Source organism: Oncorhynchus kisutch, linkage group LG26, assembly GCF_002021735.2.
Source record: "Oncorhynchus kisutch isolate 150728-3 linkage group LG26, Okis_V2, whole genome shotgun sequence".
NCBI classification, from domain to species: domain Eukaryota; kingdom Metazoa; phylum Chordata; class Actinopteri; order Salmoniformes; family Salmonidae; genus Oncorhynchus; species Oncorhynchus kisutch.
The window spans coordinates 8,968,918-8,987,743 of record NC_034199.2 but is presented as its reverse complement, the minus strand read 5'-3'; the positions used below and the strand labels follow the sequence as shown (position 1 = coordinate 8,987,743).

The 18,826-nt window shown below is 41.4% G+C and overlaps 1 protein-coding gene across 2 annotated transcripts in view; it reads left to right on the top strand.

Moving 5' to 3' along the window:
* The window catches only part of traf3ip1 (TNF receptor-associated factor 3 interacting protein 1), a 43,683-nt gene that overhangs the window by 15,210 nt on the left and 9,647 nt on the right, over positions 1 to 18,826 (top strand). For both annotated transcript variants that reach the window (XM_031806011.1, XM_020461752.2), the window contains 8 exons: positions 6,954 to 6,977; positions 7,148 to 7,226; positions 7,363 to 7,380; positions 7,587 to 7,671; positions 9,900 to 9,992; positions 10,805 to 10,943; positions 12,665 to 12,701; positions 12,849 to 12,925. In XM_031806011.1, the coding sequence (XP_031661871.1) occupies positions 6,954 to 6,977; positions 7,148 to 7,226; positions 7,363 to 7,380; positions 7,587 to 7,671; positions 9,900 to 9,992; positions 10,805 to 10,943; positions 12,665 to 12,701; positions 12,849 to 12,925 (552 nt within the window). The remainder of the gene's footprint in view (positions 1 to 6,953; positions 6,978 to 7,147; positions 7,227 to 7,362; positions 7,381 to 7,586; positions 7,672 to 9,899; positions 9,993 to 10,804; positions 10,944 to 12,664; positions 12,702 to 12,848; positions 12,926 to 18,826) is intronic.

Sequence of the window (18,826 nt, the reverse complement as noted above, 5' to 3'; positions counted from 1 at the left end):
TTTGATGATAAATGTTTGGGATTTTTTTATGCGTTTGTGTTGATGTCGGAGTGGATAGAGGGACAATGGAGTCCTGAATACCAGGCCATTAGTGACCTGATGATTGTTAGTGAGTTGGGTACTACTAACACATTTTTTACTGCAGTCATGACTCATGACTGCCCGTGTGGCAGTAATACAGTCAACAGCCCTAGTCATGAGTGCATTCAAGTGCGTGTGCCACTGAATATTTTCTTCACAATAGACAAACGTAGGCCTTTTCTGTTCAGAACAACCCAGGATATGACGCAATGTCATCTTGTAACTGTACATCAAACATCGTGATCACAAACGTTGACACTGTATATGACATTTATGAGTTTTATGATATGGAAATGTGAAGTCAAAGCAGTATTTATTATAATCCTCAATGTCTCATCTTTCAAAATCCATAGTCCTCCTAATTTACAGCATTTGCCTCACTCAACAAAACATTTGTAAAGGTTGCCCAATTAGCAGGAGCGATGGGGGTCACTTTGCGTGGGGTGCTCACAACGACTGTCAATCAAAACCCATAGATCACTGCGAAGAGACACAACTCTGACATCATGTATTGCATGTTACTGTACTGCCACTGCGTTCCAATTTAGGTGTTTATCAGTGTCCAAATCTGCCATTTTCAACCCATGTACGGGTAAGAATGTAAAGGGCTAAGGCTTGCCCTATTGCCTAGTGCAAGTGAACTGAGCAGTCGTGCAAGTTGAGCCTGCTCTGAGATTGTTGAGCCTGCTCTGAGATTGTTGAGCCTGCTCTGAGATTGCTCCATTTGGGTAGGTGATCAAATAAAAAATGAATACAACCAAACTGCAAAGAATTCTAGTAGCCTCAAACTTATATTTTTGGTTCCTCTCCATTGTTTCAGTGAAAGACAAACAATTTGTGGCATTTTATGGCAGTCGGCAAGTTAAGCCTGCTGAGTTTTTTTTTACTGATAACCAAAATACAAAGAATACGGTTACGTATTACATTACAGCCTTATTCTAAAATTGTCCCTCCCCCATCAATCTACACACAATACCCCATAATAACAAAGCAAAAACTGTTTTTTAGAAATGTTTCCTAATTTATTAAATAAATAAAAAATAAACCCAAATACCACATTTTAAATAAGTATCCCAAATTCTTGGGTATGATGCTACAAGCTTGAGACACATGTATTTGGGGTGTTTCTCACATTCTTCTCTGCAGATCCTATCAAGCTCTGTCAGGTTGGATGGGGAGTGTTGCTGTACAGCTATTTTCAGGTCTCTCCAGAGCTGGGCCACTCAAGGAAATTGAGACTTGTCCCGAAGCCACTCCTGCGTTGTCTTGACTGTGTGCTTAGGGTCATTGTCCTGTTGAAAGGTGAACCTTCGCCCCAGTCTGAGGTCCTAACCTGCTCCGGAGCGCTTTTCATCAATGATTTCTGTGTATTTTGCTCCATTCATCTTTGCCTCAATCTTGACTAGTCTCCCAGTCCCTGCCCCTGAAAAAGAACCCCACAACATGATGCTGCCACCACCATGCTTCACCGTAGGGATAGTGCCAGGTTTCCTCCAGACGTGACGCTTGGCATTCAGGCCAAATAGTTCAATCTTGGTTTGATCAGACCTGAGAGTATTTAGGTGCATTTTGGCCAACTCCAAGCAGGCTGTCATGTGCCTTTTACTGAGGAGTGGCTTCTGTCTGGCCACTCTACCATAAAGGCCTGATTGGTGGAGTGCTGCAGAGATTGTTGTCCTTCTTGAAGGTTCTCCCATCTCCACAGAGGAACTCTGGAGCTCTGTCAGAGTGACCATCGGGTTCTTGGTCACCTCCCTGACCAAATCCTTCTCCCCCGATTGCTCAGTTTGGCTGGGAGGCAAGCTCAAGGAAGAGTCTTAGTGGTTCCAAACCTCTTCCTTTTCAGAATGATGGAGGCCACTGTGTTCTTGGGGACCTTCAATGCTGCGGAAATGTTTTGTTACCCTTCCCCAGGTCTGTGCCTCGACACAATCCTGTCTCGGAATTCTTTCAACCTCATAGTTTATGCTCTGACATGCACTGTCAACTGTGGGACTTTATATAGACAGGTGTGCCTTCGCAAATCATGTCCAATCATTTAAATTTACCACAGGTGGACTCCAGTCAAGTTGTAGAAACATCTCAATGATAATCAATTGAAACAGGGTGCACCGGAGGTCAATTTCGAGTCGCATAGCAAAGGGTTTGAATACTTATGTAGAAATACCTTATTTATTTGTTATTTTTAATACATTTGCTAGAATGTCACTTTGTCATTATGGGGTATTGTGTATAGATTGCTGAGGAATAAGTTTTATTTAATCCATTGTGGAATAAGTCAAAATGTCTGAATACTTTCCGAAGGCACTGTACATGCATTAGGGGTGTTGGGAAGTTGGGCTTGTTAATGTTATTTAAAAAAATCCCAAACCAAAAAAAGTGTTTTTAATGTCAATCACAGTGCCGTTATAAACAAACTACGACGAACAGGTCCCCATCATTATCATCAAATACTTATGCTAAAATACTATAGCGTTAGTAGGAGATACAGGGTCATGACAAAGTATTTGCCCCTGTTCTGATTTAAATAGTTTTTGCAATTATTTTTTGTTACACTGAAGGTTATCAGATCTTCAACCAAAACCTAATATTAGATAAAGGGAACCTTTTAGTGAACAACTAACACACAAATGTCTTACATGAAATAAGTATCTAATAAACAAAGTTGTGCAAAACCCAATGCCCCTGTATGAGAAAGTATTTTATTATTACAGTCAATAAATAACTTGTTGTGCCACCTTTTAACTGCAACCAAACACTTCCTGTGGTTGTTGATCAGTCTCTAACATCACTGCGGAGGAATTTTGGCCCACTCTTCCATGCACAACTGCTTCAACTCAGCAACATTTATGGGTTTTCAAGCATGGCCTGCAAATTTTTGTCCCTGCTATAACATCTCAATCACGTTTAGGTCTGGACTTTGACTAGTCTCGGTTCCAACACTTATTACCGAGTTCCAAACTGCCTCTGGAAGCAACATCGGCACAAGAACGAGCAGCCGCACACAAGCCTAAGATCACCATGCGCAATGCCATGCGACAGCTGGAGTGGTATAAAGCTTGCCGCCATTGGACTCCAGAGCAGTGGAAACATGTTCTCAGGACGAATCTGGGTTTGGCGGATGCACCAATGAATACTACCAACTGTAAAGTTTGATGGAGTAGGAATAATTGTCTGGGGATGTTTTTTCATGGTTCGGGTTAGGCCCCTTAGTTCCAGTGTTGGGAAATCTTAACACTACAGCATACATTGACCTTCTAGACGATTCTGTGATTCCAACTTTGTGGCAACAGTTTGGGGAAGGCCCTTTCCTGTTTCAGCATGTGTCAGGTTAATCTGAAGACAGTTAATTAGATCAACTATATATTTAATTGTTACCCTATTTTTAAATTAATAATGTAACAATTAACTCATTAGGATCTGGGGCACCATGGGAGCAGTTCTTTAAAGAGTTACCATCTCCAAAATTAAACTCTAGAAGGTCTTTACCTATTTGTGAACAGTCAACTTATTAACCATAACCTCGTATCATATCACCATTCTGAACAGCCTTCATGCATCTGCAAAAACCAAGCCTTACTTGTGATTCAGTACTACACAAATTTGTTTAATTATTTATTTACCAACTAATTAAATGGGAACACAGGATAAACACACACACTGCACCGGTTATTGACTGGAGATGTAATATGCTGAAAACAGGTCCCTAGCGGAATGAAAACATTGATACTTGTTAAAGAAGAGATGGAGAGAACGACAGAGACACAACATTGCCACATTCAAAAACGACTCTCACCTACAATAACCATATATTTGCACACGAACCGCCGCCCACTTTGAGCAAGAAATCATGAATGTATTGACGTGAAATGCCTGGGTTTGCCTGGGATCTCTCGGTAAACGGGCCAGCCTTGGAAAGGGGGTTGGGCCTTTTTGCGGCACGCTTGTAAGGCCCTGATTGTCCAAAATGGTTCAAGCATCTTGTCTCCATTTGTCCTTCTTCGTAGTTGTCTGTTATCCGGTGACTTGTCGTGTAGTCCTGAACCGTTCTGATTTTCCCTCCATTCGCCCTGGATCGACTAGCCAGCCGTATCGAAGGTTCCCCAATAGGGTGATGAGAATAGCGTAATTTTTTTATTTTACCTTTATTTAACCAGGCAAGTCAGTTAAGAACATATTCTTATTTTCAATGACGGTCTGGGAACAATGGGTTAACTGCCTGTCCAGGGGCAGAACGACAGATTTGTACCTTGTCAGCTCGGGGGTTTGAACTTGCAACCTTCTGGTTACTAGTCCAATGCTCTAACCACTAGGCTACGCTGCCGCCCCATGGTTTGAGCAGAGCAACCGGAGCAACCGGATGGTCCTACTTAAATTTGCTTTTGAAGATACCTTATCGGCTTCACGGCCTTCGTCAGAACCTTTGGGATTTTTTTACTGTGGCTAATTTAAAGAAAACTCACAAAAGTTCTGACGAAGGTCTCGAGGCCAATACGTAAAGCTTATTAAGGAGCAGTGATACTATCAAGAGCAGTGTGCGGTTGTCAACTTTTTTCTCATTTTATTCAACTGTTGCCATGCACCTGCAAAAAAAAAAAAGAGCTCAGATGTGCGAGTGCCTTTTTGAATTTATAACAGTATAGATAAAACCACTATTGGCTAAACAGGATAAATACATTATTTGATAAACACTTGTTCATTGACTTAGTGAAATGATTCACATACGCAATAACCTCCTATGGGGTTACTGACCACTATTCATTGAATTTATAATTAATAGTAAGTGTGGATTTATTTGGCCTTTGGGAGAGCACAGCGCATGGAAGAAAATAGCCGCGGGAAGGGTGCTGGAGGTTCTGCAGGTAAATTGAAATAAATGTACCATGTTATATAATTAAATGACTCATGTCTGTACAGAAATTAATTAATTCATTGAAATTACTACACCAGAGAGCATAATTTACCCGGAGAGGATCAATTGCTTATTTTAAACAATTGTTGTGGATTGTGTTGTATCACGTCAGGAGCGCGTAGGCCTACAGTCAGGCAGCACGCGCGACATGTCAAACAGCTGATTAGTTGTGGCTGTCAATGAACAGCAGGCCACAGCTAATAGGCCTTTCACAATATTTTAAAATACAATTTCTGTCATTTCCTCATTGTGCAATCTGTGTCTCCACTCTTTTCATTGGGCTATGCTATTGGTTGCATTTAAGACAGGGTCATTTGTTTCATTGCTCTCAGTATGTCAGTATACCGATTGCCTACTGTAATTATGACTGCGGACGATAGTACTTCATTGCCCCCTATTATTCATACGCAATAAGGAGTCTGAAAAGATTTGGCATGGGCCCTCAGATCCTTAAGTTATACAGCTGCACCATTGAGAGCAACTGGACTGGCATCACGGAAACTGCACTACAGAGGGTAGTGTGTACGGCCCAGTACATTGGGACCAATCTCCCTACCATACAAGACCACTATATCAGGCGGTGCCAGGAAATCCCTAAACACTGCACTACAAGCAATACCGATGCACCAAGTCTGGATCGAACAGAACCCCCAAGCCATAAGACTGCTACATATTTAACCAAATAACTACCCGGACTATCTACGTTGACCCTTTTTGTCACTAACTTTCTTGACTCCTCACTTATGCTGCTGCTACTGTTCATTATCTATCCCGTTGTCTAGTCACTAACCCTACCTATATGTACATATCTACCTCAATTCCCTTGTACCCCTGCACATCGACTCTGCACTAGTACCCTGTGTATATAGCTAAGTTATATATATGTTTATTCCTTGTTGTTATTTTTCTATTGTTTTTCTCTGCGTTGTTGGGAATGGCCCATAAGTAGGCATTTCACTGTTGTTTACGAAGCGTGACAAATCAAATTTGATACATTTATTTGTATCAATCTTTGCTGTAATTGCTCTGTCTGGTTAGTGGATGCTAAATCGCTCGCTTGCTTCATTTCAAGGGCTCTTCAGCTTTGCTTGTTGCTAGGATAGAATACATCAGATTAGGATTGTGGTCCATTGTAGCTCAGTTAGTTGAACATGGTGCTTGTAACGCCAGGGTATTAGGTTCGATTCCTGTGACCACCCATACGTAAAATGTATGTACGCATGACTGTAAGTCACTTTGGATAAAAGTGTCTGCTAAATTGCATATATAGGTTTTTGATCCACATTTTTCAAAAACTGCTGTAATCTACAGCACTCTTCATTCAGTAAAACCAGGAGGTTAAACCACCAGAGATGGATAAAGAAGTCTCCACATTTTCTGAGACGGCTATAGACTCTCACCACATTCATGAACTGATGTTGAATGTGCTTTAGTTGTGTGACAGATTTGACTTAGCTACCATAGACCACTCGTGCTAGTACCGCATGGCCATAGACCAGGATGAAATTGCCATCCTTAGAAATAGATACATTTGGCTTTTTACATATTCGACAATATTATATTATATTATACTTATGTAGGCTATTTCTATGGTGCTATCAGTGTGATAATGGTTGATTTCTGTGCTCCTTTACCACTGGAAGCTTCCACTGGAGCCTATTGATACAGCTGAAGAGGTATCTCTTCCGTGTCCTTCTAGCCTAATGCTCCCTAGTCTAGCTCGCTAGAGCTATAAAGCATAGAACTGGGAAGGGTAAACTGTGTAGTACGGTATGAGTGTTTTACTACGGTTGCCTAGCGTAGCTGGCCATGCTTTGGAAATAGTGCTATGCCATTTACCATAGGAGCTTGGTTTCCTACTGCTTTACTTCCATTGTAGCGCCGTTTGGTGGAAGTTTCGGACACGCCTGGATTCAATTGCTAATCAAATGTTTACCCTATGTTTTCTTTTTTTTAATAGGCCGCAGAAGTCACAGACAAGCAGGTAACCTCTTATTTTCAAAACGGGGCTGCCTATGTCCTTTTTCTTAGAATGACCCTGCATGTTTATAAGTGTGTGTGCACTCATAAACATGAATGGGGGACACTTATTCAGTCATCCTCTCTTCTACTCTCCTCCTCCATCTCTCTTCCCTTCTCTCCTCCTCTCCTCAGTCTGACAGTCCAGCCAGAATACCCCGGCCTTCATCTGCTAAGGGGCAGAGGCGCATGCCCAAAGCAGGAGCCCAACAAGGTAAAAACCTCTCTGCTCCTCTCAAATATCCCAGCTTTCTAGCCTTTCACTAAAGTCGTACTTCTGTTTACACAATAATATGAGTAGAGAGAAGGAAAAAAATCTAATACTTTTTTTGTCGCCTCTTTTCCGGAAGAGTCTGACGGTGAAGGAGGTGAGTATTTCTCTCACTGCACCTATACCATCTCTCAGTAGATGGCGCTGGTGTCTTTTTCATTTAGTGATCCAGGGTGGACATTTTTTATGTGTCTCTGTTCTATAAGCCCTAGCCATCAGCATTTCTTGCTTTCAAGTCCATCGATTGTAAGTTCCAATGAAAGATGTGAGTTCTCATGTCAGCATCACCTTGTGTTGTTGTAGATGGAGACACTCCGTTGGCAGAGAGGCCGGTCCCCCTGGAGAACGGCGATGCCACAGACGCAGTGCCAGCCCACATGGCCCACAGGTCTGTGTGGCGTTTGACAGTTGATTTAAGCAAATTAGCAGGGTTTGAGGGCCATGGCCTAACATTTTTATTTTTGGTCAACCAGCCACTGTTTCAGGTCGATTTAAAAAAATAAAAATAAACATTTACCAGCAAAAATATTTTTGGGACCATAATTACATTTTTTTAAATAATAAAAAAAAAAAAAGATGACCTTGCTTTAATGTTTCTAAAACAAGAAATGTATTGGTAAGAAAGTAATTTCATTTTAACCAAAATATCAGATGAGACAAAATGTTCAGCTGCTCCTTTGAGGGCGGTAGGTTACCGTGGTAAGGGGGCCACTCAAGATGTCTGTGTGTGTGAGATTTTGGAACTGACTAGTAGTAGATGTGTCTCTTTATCAGTTGAAGCAGCAGACTCAATCAAACATGGAAAAACAACCGAGCTTATGAACAAAACATTTGAAATAGTCAAGAAATATGAGGACAGTCTTACTTTTGTAGACTTTCGAGTAAATTAGACCAACTGTTAAGCCTGTGTGCAGCGCCTCCAAAAATAAATCTATCTGCACTTAACTCCCTGCGCACAGCTCTCCAGCCATGCGGTGTTGCAGTTATGAAACAAAACGGCAGAAATACTTTGAAAACAGCTACTGCAGCATTTCTCTGCTATACATCACAACTTGCACATGTGCCCTTACTTGGCTTTTGACATGTAATGCTCGCAATATAGAGCCCTGCAAATTGACCACCCACCTAAGTGTCTGGTGAAATAGACATTCGTACCCGCCAATACCTAAAATCTACCCACATTTGTCAAGTGTTAATTGTATGCCCTGTTGAGGGCACCGCTCAATTTGCACAGTCAGCAACAATTGAAATGGTCTCTCCCATAACCTCACTGCTTAAAACTGAAGTTTTGGCCAATTTCTTCTCTGTGGGATAGAAAGAGTTTCGAAACATGCTACAAAAACAAAACTCCATTCACTGATGCAAACCCTCCACTTTCTCCTTTTTGATCAACCCGCCGCACTCAACGGGCGCACTTAACACTGTCTGTGTCCCAAATGGCACCCTATTCCCTACAGAGTGCCCAGGTCAAAAGTAGTGCACTAAATCTAGTGAATAGGGTGTCATTTGGGACACACACCTGTGTATTCTCAACCCCCTCATTACATTTGATTAGCCACTTTCTCTCTCTTTTACACCACAACAAATTGCTCTGCTAGTCCCCACTCTCAATTACATTCTTCTCAGCGTAACATCAAACACATGCTATCCCATGGTAGACTGAGTGACTGACTGAATGGTTAGTGTTGCAATTGAGGTCCCAATAGAGTAGGGTTTCTCAACTCTCATTCTGGGGACCACTCTTATTTTCATGTTCTCACTACAACCAGCTACTCCAATTAGACTGAATGAACTGGCTAGTATGTGAATAATTGTTCTAACTAAACGCAGTAACTTTTCACACTGTTCTGATCCTATCTATCTGGCTTTGAATATCTGTGATTCTTTGAAGACATGTGATTCCCAGAGTTTCTTGGTTAAATGGTTCTTCTGAACCAACCAATCTGATGGCTAATTCCTGGTGTTGAATTGATGCTCAATTAGAGTACAATACAGCATACACAGTGTGTCCCCATGATCAGCTTTGAGAGACCCTGCTATGTATAATATTGGTGAGAGAGAGTGGGGTTTACTGACTGTTAAAGGAATTTCCAGGTGAACAGAAAGGAGAGCAGTAGAGGATATATGGTCTATCATAAATCAAGTTGGTTTAATACAAGTTGCAACATGGAAAACACCCTCCAGCATAGAAAATGTCTAACGGGCCCTCTAATCACACAGTACCAAATGTTCTGTAAATACCACCCAGAGAGGCTTGTACAAAGCCACAACAAAAGACTGACTTTGCCAGCTGCTACAGAATCAAACAATGCTCATAAGGTCATCAATATAATATCAGTGTGCCGTCTGTTAAGTGTACCGTCAGCCGGACGTCAATCACTATCGACAGGATGAGTTTAATCAATAACAGTCTAGAGTCAAGTGACCATCAACCCGTGTCACAAATAGAACAATTGAAATGTGTGTTACAGAAAGGGAAAACATATAAATATGCTAAGCATTGTGTTATTTACTCTTAACTAAATATGAACTTTATTAATCTTAAATATTCCCCATTACTCTGACTGTGGTTGATCATTCATTAGTGTGGCTTGACTTTCTCATCTTCCCAACCAGCAACCGAAGGATACCTCGGCCCAACAGCGCACGGCCCGCCCCTCCTCGGTTCAAGAGACAGGAGAGCTATGCTGACGTGACCCCGGCCGAACGGTGACCTCCCTTCATACTTTTTACTTCCTGTGTCACTATGAATGATACAGTTGTCAGCATAGCAGCACTGCATTCAGGTCACATTTTGGAACTTTTCAAAATGTATGATTGAGGGAAAAAATGTAGATTTAGGACTCACGTCAGCTCTATTCCATGACATTTTTATCTGCAAAGTTTCACAATGTTTAGCAACTGAACCCGGGCCCGAGAAAATTATACAGTGGGGCAAAAAAGTATTTAGTCAGCCACCAATTGTGCAAGTTCTCCCACTTAAAAAGATGAGAGAGGCCTGTCATTTGCATCATAGGTACACTTCAACTATGACAGACAAAATGAGAGAAAAAAACTCCAGAAAATCACATTGTAGGATTTTTAATGAATTCATTTGCAAATGATGGAGTGTGACTGTTTGAGGTTGTGGACAGGTGTCTTTTATACTGATAACAAGTTCAAACAGGTGCCATTAATACAGGTAACGAGTGGAGGACAGAGGAGCCTCTTAAAAAAGAAGTTACAGGTCTGTGAGAGCCAGAAATCTTGCTTGTTTGTAGGTGACCAAATACTTATTTTCCACCATAATTTGCAAATAAATTCATTAAAAATCCTACAATGGATTTTTTTCTTTTTCTTTCTGGATTTTTTTTTTCATTTTGTCTGTCATAGTTGAAGTGCACCTATGATGAAAATTACAGGCCTCTCTCATCTTTTTAAGTGGGAGAACTTGCACAATTGGTGGCTGACTAAATACTTTTTTGCCCCACTGTATGTGCTTTGCTCCATTGCCCCCTCTAAGCCCTATGTGTGTGTTGCAGGCTGACCAGTGCCAAGCCCCCAGCAGCTGTCATAATGGAGGGGAAGAAGCTCTCTGAGGATGAGGAGGAGGATGAAGATGAGCAGTTTGTGGTGCAGGAGGCTGCCCCTCCTCCCCCCGACATGCCCGACATGGAGATGGTGAGGGAGCACATACAGTTGAAGTCGGAAGTTTACTTACATTTAAACTCCGTTTTTCGTAATTCCTGACATTTAATCCGAGTAAAAATTCCCTGTTTTAGGTCAGTTAGGATCACCACTTTATTTTAAGAATGTGAAATGTGAGAAAAGTAGGAGAGAGAGTAATTTATTTCAGCTTTTATTTCTTTCATCACATTCCCAGTGGGTCAGAAGTTTACATACTCAATTTGTATTTGGTAGCATTGCCTTTAAATTGCTTAACTTGGGTCAAACGTTTCGGCCATTTGCGACCAAGCTTTAACTTCCTGATTGTCTTGAGATGTTGCTTCAATATATCCACATAATTTTCCAGATTCATGATGCCATCTATTTTGTGAAGTGCACCAGTCCCTCCTGCAGCAAAGCACCCCCACAACATGATGCTGCCACCCCCTTGCTTCACAGTTGGGATGGTGTTCTTCGGCTTGCAAGCTTCCCCATTTTTTCTCCAAACAAAAACTTTATGCAATTGTAAACTCGGCCTTCACAGGCCCAGGAAATGCACACGTAGAAAAATAATTATTAAACAGATTGTTAAATTTCAATCTAGACCATTTATTAACAATATTTTACAATTCATGTTAGTCATTATGGCCAAACATAACGATGGTCATTATGGCCAAACAGTTCTATTTTTGTTTCATCAGACCATAGGACATTACTCCAAAAAGTACGATCTTTGTCCTCATGTGCAGTTGCAAACCGTAGTCTGGCTTTTTTATGGCGGTTTTGTAGCAGTGGCTTCTTCCTTGCTGAGCGGCCTTTTAGGTTATGTTGATATAGGACTCGTTTTAATGTGGCTATAGATACTTTTGTACCTGTTTCCTCCAGCATCTTCACAAGGTCCTTTGTTGTTGTTCTGGGATTAATTTGCACTTTTCGCACCACAGTACGTTAGTCTCTAGGAGACAGAATGCCTCTCCTTCCTGAGTGGAATGAAGTCTGCGTGGTCCCTTGGTGTTTATACTTGCGTACTATTGTTTGTACAGATGAAGGTGGTACCTTCAGGTGTTTGCAAATTGCTCCCAAGGATGAACCAGACTTGTGGAGGTATACAATTTTTTTCTGAGGTCTTGGCTGATTTCTTTTGATTTTCCCATGATGTCAAGCAAAGAGGCACTGAGTTTGGAGGTAGGCCTTGAAATACATCCACAGGTACACCTCCAATTGACTCAAATTATGTCAATTAGCCTATCAGAAGCTTCTAAAGCCTTGACATCATTTTCTGGAATTATCCAAGCTGTTTAAAGGCACAGACAACTTAGTGTATGTAAACTTCTGACCCACTGGAATTATAAGTGAAATAATCTGTCTGTAAACAATTGTTGGAAAAATGACTTGTGTCATGCACAAAGTAGATGTCCTAACCAACATGCCAAACTATAGTTTGTTAACAAGAAATTTGTGGAGTGGTTGAAATACACTTAGGTTGGAGTCATTAAAACTCGTATCTAAACTTCCGTTACGTTATGAAAAATAGATTTGAGAATGCCATACCTCTATTAGTTTTTGCACATCCAGGCCCAAGCTCTCATGGTTCAATGTTGGAAGTAAAACATATAGAAACATATTTCAGGCCCTAAAATGGATAACTACTATAAGTTGCAACCAAGAGAAGAGGGCATCAGCATTGTTCATTCTAAATATGTTTTATTGTTACGCCACTATTTTGTTCTCTACAGGATCCTTCAGTGGGACTTCAAGGCGATGAGAAGCATGGTAAGCAATTTTACAAGCCAAACAATCACTTAATTTGATCTTGTAGGTGCTAAGAATTCTAGTACGTATTTCTACAACTTGGTTTATATCAATTGGGACTGTAAATTACCAACACTTTTAAAACTCCTGCACCTTGTTTATCCACAGGTGGGCTGGTGAAAAAAATCCTTGAAACCAAGAAAGACTTTGAAACATCACCATCATCTCCAAAGTCCAAAGACCAGGTAAGATGTAGTGATCTTGATCTCCACTAGAGGGCAATGCAATGACGCCATAACGACTGACAACTCTCATTCCTCTCCTGTGACTCAGTTATAGATGTTTCCGTATCTCTCAATCAGCGTACAAACTGTTATTTCTGGAAATTCAGTACCTTAGGGATGTGGGGTTACAAAACCGAAAGCATACAGTCTATTAGCTAAAGAAAGCATATCGCAAATGGAGTGAAGTGTAATTGCACAAACCTATTGAAAATCTTGATCACTTCAGTGGAGCTCGAGAAACAACAACATAAAGTGGGTTGATTGCATCAGCGAGATGTCTCAACCTTTTGTGTACTAATTTAATGCACTCGTTTCACATTTTGTGTTTTGTAAGTGTTATTGGCTGAGAAAGTGTTACGAAAAGCTATCTAAATTAGGCTTATCTAGCGCCATGTCACAACAACCAGTTTGAAAGTATATAGATATATTTATTTTTCCCAGACTGACCGAATTGTATAATTTATAATGGAAAATGGATTTGAATGAGCTGCATCGATTTAAAGGCCCAGTGCAGTAAAAATGTTTACTTGAAGTGAGTACAGACTTAACTGAATGAACAACTGAAACGAAAATGCAAATTTGAAAGTTTAGTGAATAGTTTGAGAGATGGCCTTGTCTCCAATAAACGGCCCCCATAGCCAGATGCCGGGATGGCAGGTAGCCCTATGCTGGGCAGCTGGCATTGAAACTCACCAGCTGGGAGAAAGAGGTTTTGATGACAGCCTTAAGCTGGGGGAGGTGGATGGTCGGCGATGATAGTTTGCTGTAAGACGCAAGTGAGAGTAATGAGGGGTAACAAGATGTATGCCCATTAGTGAATAGAGAGCAAGGTGATTGCCCAAAGCAGTGGCGGTCGATGCCGTTTAAGATGAGGGCGGATGACTCTTTTTTTAAAACTTTTATTTTTTGCTTCCGTTTTTAAGAAACGTTTTTCAAGAGTCGGCTCAGAATGAATACACCCCTGATCACACGCAAACGCAGCTCACTTTCATAGCAGCCACATATAAACAGCAGGGCGGCAGTGTAGCCTAGTGGTTAGAGCATTGGACTAGTAACCGAAAGGTTGCAAGTTCAAATCCCCAAGCTGACAAGGTACAAAATCTGTCGTTCTGCCCTTGAACAGGCAGTTAACCCACTGTTCCTAGGCCGTCATTGAAAATAAGAATTTGTTCTTAACAGACTTGCCTAGTAAAATAAAGGTACATTTTTTTTTTTTTTTTTAAAGATCACATAATTCCTTCTCGCTTCTACGCGCTTTCCTCCTCTCACTTTTTCACTTCGCTTGTGGACTTCAGTGTACAACAAACTTTCCAAGCCAAACCTTCATATCATAACCTTTAACTGCTACGAACAGCCTGCATCATTGTCACCATTATTAGCTAACGTCATAGTCAACATGGCTACTAGAATCCTTTCAGTAATTGATTCATTCTCTGATCATTTGATTGGGTGGACAACATATCAGTTCATGCTGCACGAACTCTGGTAGGTTGGAGGGCGTCCTCCGAAAGTTGTCATAATTGCTGTGTATGTCTATGGAAGGGGGTGAGAACCAGGAGCCTCCTAGGTTTTGTATTGAAGTCAATGTAAGCATTTCACTAAGTTCTACACCTGTTGTATTTGGCGCATGTGACAAATAACATTTGATTTTACAGAGTGCTGGCGAGGCTACTGTAGACCTTCATTGCGAAACAAAGCATTATTTGGTGACGTGAATACATTTTGTATAGTTTTATCTAAAAAGCATAACTTTTCGAGTGTTTCACTTTTTTTATTTTATTAATTCACTGGTCTTCCCCTTCCTCCTCTGCGGAGACACTGGCCTGTAGGTTATTTAACAAGCGTGGTGAAGTTGCATTATTCAGCTGTGCTCATTGGCGATTAATAGGGTAATAGGTAACTGACATTCTGCACGTGGCTAATTTACAGTAAAGGAGGAAGAGTGACATAACGCTGTGCTGTTAATGAGAAGATTTGTACACATCACAGACACAAATTCCATCCGTGATAAAGGGTGCAATGTGAGTTATTTTGTAGGCCGAGGATAAGCATTCAGGCCAGCCTCACTGATTTGAACTTAAGTTAAAGGAGTGGTTTACTATTTCTGAAGACCATCTCTATTTTTGATGTAAATGGCATGTTATAGAAGGGTGCAGATACTACTTTTGTTTTTGAGAAACTTACCCCAGCTGTGATAGGCTTCGTCATTGCTCGCTGTGCACTGTGGAGGCAACCAAAAGACATGAACAAAAGCTCCAAAAACACCCAAATAAAGTGGGTCTGAAATTGACACCCTTGGTAAAGATGAACAAAAAGTATTTTAAAAATACTCAGCTATATTGAATGCTAAATTTATTTGAGAAATTGTTATTTCATACTAATACGATTGCTCAGAGAAAATCGAGCTCTTTGGTCACGCACACCTATGGTAGGTTTGGTGTTGAAATGAGAATGCATGAGCAGAAAAGAACCCCATACTTACTGTAAAATATGGTGGTGGATCTTTGTTATGGAGCTATTTTGCTTCCACTGTTCCTAGGGCCCTTGTTAAGGTCAACGGCATCATGAACTTTACCCAGTACCAGGATATTTTAGCCCAAAACCTTGTTGCCTCTGCCAGGAGACTGAAACTTGGCCGCTAGTTGATCTTCCAGCAAGACAACCCTAAACACACCTAAAAATTCCCAAAGACATGCTTAATTGGCCACAACATCAACCTTCTGCAATGCCCATCTCTGTCTCCTGACCTGAAAACCATTGAAATCCTGTGGTTTAAGTTGACGAGGCCAGTCCATAAGGGCAGATGAAGGATTTCAATATCTGGAAGGATGCTGAAAGGGGGATTGGTCTAAGATCCTTCCCAATGTGTTCTCCAATCCCATAAAACATTTTAGAAAAAGTCTGTGTTATACTCGGAAGGTGAAAGGCATTGTAAAAAGGGGTGTCAAATAATTTGAGAAATAAATATATTACTGGTTAAATTTTGTTCTCTGAGCAATTGTATTAGTATAAAATATATATTTTTTAAACTGAGCATACAATATACATTGAGTGTACTAAACATTAGGCACACCTTCCTAATATTAAGTTGCACACATGTTTGCCCTCACAACAACCTCAATTCGTCAGGGCATAGACTACAAGCTGTCAAAAGCATTCCAGGGATGCTGGCCCATGTTCACTTCAATGCTTCCCACAGTTTTGTCAATTTGGCTGGATGTCCTTTGGGTGGTGAACCATTCGTAATACACACGGGAAACTGTTGAGCGTGAAAAACCTAGCAGCGTTACAGTTCTTGACACACTCAAACCACTGCGTCTGGCACCTACTACCGTACCCGGTTCAAAGGCACTTACATATTTTGTCTTGCCCATTCACCATCTGAATGGTACACATACACAATCCATGTCTCAATTGTCTTAAGGCTTAAAAGTCCATCTTTAACCTGTCTCCTTCCCTTCATCTATACCAGTGTTCACCAACTGGTCGATCTCCAAGGGAATCCTAGTTGATCACCAAACATTTCTGTAAAAACAACAAGCCCTAGTGCTGGGAAGGCAAAGTGTTCCCATTTTTAAACCATTTCATGAGTCTGAAGGTAGCACTCTGCCTACCCGGCAGGCCCGGAGAGCAAATCAAGTGCACCTATTGACCTAGCGCTAGCCAATCAGATAGCTCAGATCAGTGTCTGCACAGTTTCCTCGAGCCAAAGACAAAAAAAAATTCAAAAAAGATTTTCAAAACTTTTAAAACCATGACTAGAGAGAGACTCAACATTTACAGCAAAGAGCTTCTGTTTTTATGAGTAAGTTCCTGTTTACGTTGTTATTCAGCACTGTCAACACTTTTATACGCCATAGAATGGGCCTTCTCCTTACTTCCACTCAAGCTACAACCAGCACTGCAGGTGCAATGAATGACTATAGCAAAGTGCTCCGATAAGCTTACGCTGTTATTATTAGGTACTTGGATCTTTTTTAATATCAAGGAATATTTCACTTTCTCTGGTCATAGGAGTAACAGCGTGAGGCAGAAATGATGCAGTGCAAGTTTCGCTATCAGCTGAAAGACTGTGTCCTCTTCTCTCAGTGAGAGAGCGGCGGGACGGGGAGTCGAGGGAGAGGCAGCCTCGCCGCTGCTCCCTCCCTCTCCTCAGACTGGCCATCAGATGCAGAACATCAGTCCAGTAAAAAGCTAAATATGCTCAGTCAACTGTGCCTCACAAGTAATCAGCAAAGTATCTATTACCAGTGTGATCAAATACAGTAACACACTTTTTAAAAATATTATTTCAAAATGGTCTGAGAACAACATTGGCAGGGAATAGCCAGTCATGCTGTATTGGGCTTATAGTCTACTGCACATACTTCATTGCTACAGAACTGTTTTTAATTGGTTAATGTTACATAGGCTTACGTTTTTTAAGTAATGTTAAAAAAAAAAATCTTGAGTGGTAGATCTCGACTTGCAATTTGACTCAGAAAATGATCTTGACTCAGAAAAGGTTGGTGAACACTTATTTTGAAGTGGATGTAACCAGTGACATAAATAAGGGATCATAGCTTTCACATGTATTCACCTGGTCAGTGTATGTCATGGAAAGAGCAGGTGTTCCTATTGTTTTGTACATTCAGTGTAGCTCAGTATTTGAATTATTGAATACAGTCATTTTTGCTTTTTCAACAGTGTTAATCATTTCGGATCCCACCATACGCCCTTTTAGAAACAAACACCTTCTCAGTACAGCGATGTAGGTCTTTAAATGTTGTACACGTGAAATTGTGTCATTCCAAACTTAATCCGCAACGTTATGTTCCGTTTTTGTGCGACTCTAGAGGTTTCTTCTACCAGCTGTGCTGCACAGGCTACACAGAGAAGCAGCACAGCTGTTAGAGGGGAAAATTGCTCGAGTTGCATAAAATCGAAGTTCGGAATGACACAATTTCATGTGTACAACATCTAAAGACCTACATCGCTACACTGAGAGGGTGTCCGTTTCTTTTACGGCTGGGATAGGGTTCTCAAAAACAAGTGAAATCACAGTGTCTGCACCCTTCTATAACATGCCATTTACATAATTTTTTGATTTCCTTCAGAAATAGTAAACCACTCCTTTAACTACATTGCATGCCCATTGTGGGGTAATTTAAGAGTCTTCCCTGGAAATAAATCCTCCTTTTGGGGGCACACTGCATCCCACTGCCTTGTCCTCCTGCCCTACCTCTCCCTGTGCTTCAACCATAAACTGTTGTCTCCACATTTCATAATGGATAGGCTTTTCATTACTTCGAACATGACTTCCAGTCTGACGTAACGTATTGCTACCCCTCATCTGTTCCCCCGAACGTGTTTATTGGCCAAAGAGAGCTCTCACAGTCACTATTTGTATAGTGAATCGGTGTGAAGGCCTCTTGTCCATGCTCCAGCGATGTGGGTTGTACGACTCGACCTGTTTTGGGTGGTCCTTTCTGCCCAAGCGAGCTGCTTCCTCAGCTCTCTGCCCAGCTGACCACCCGACTCTGATGGATGCTGTGTTTTCGCCCGTCACTCATGCAGAAAGGCCCTGTCTACCCCCCTTTTCCCAACCCCAGCCCTCACCCATCCCTCTTCTCTGGCGAGGTCGTCTGTCCCAGGCCAGCTGCTGGTGAGCGGGAAACGGGAAAAACCAGCGCTCTCATCTCCATAGCGTGCGCCAGGCTCTGTCTGGCGTTCCAGCTCCGTCACGGGTTTAGCTCGTAGAGACTCAACAGCAGCCCCCCATTCCCAGCTGGTCTTCGGATGGACAGCTCCCCCATCCTACACCCACCCCAATACTTCAGATTGCACTGCGGCCCCCTTGTAGTTTTTATTTTTAAATAATCC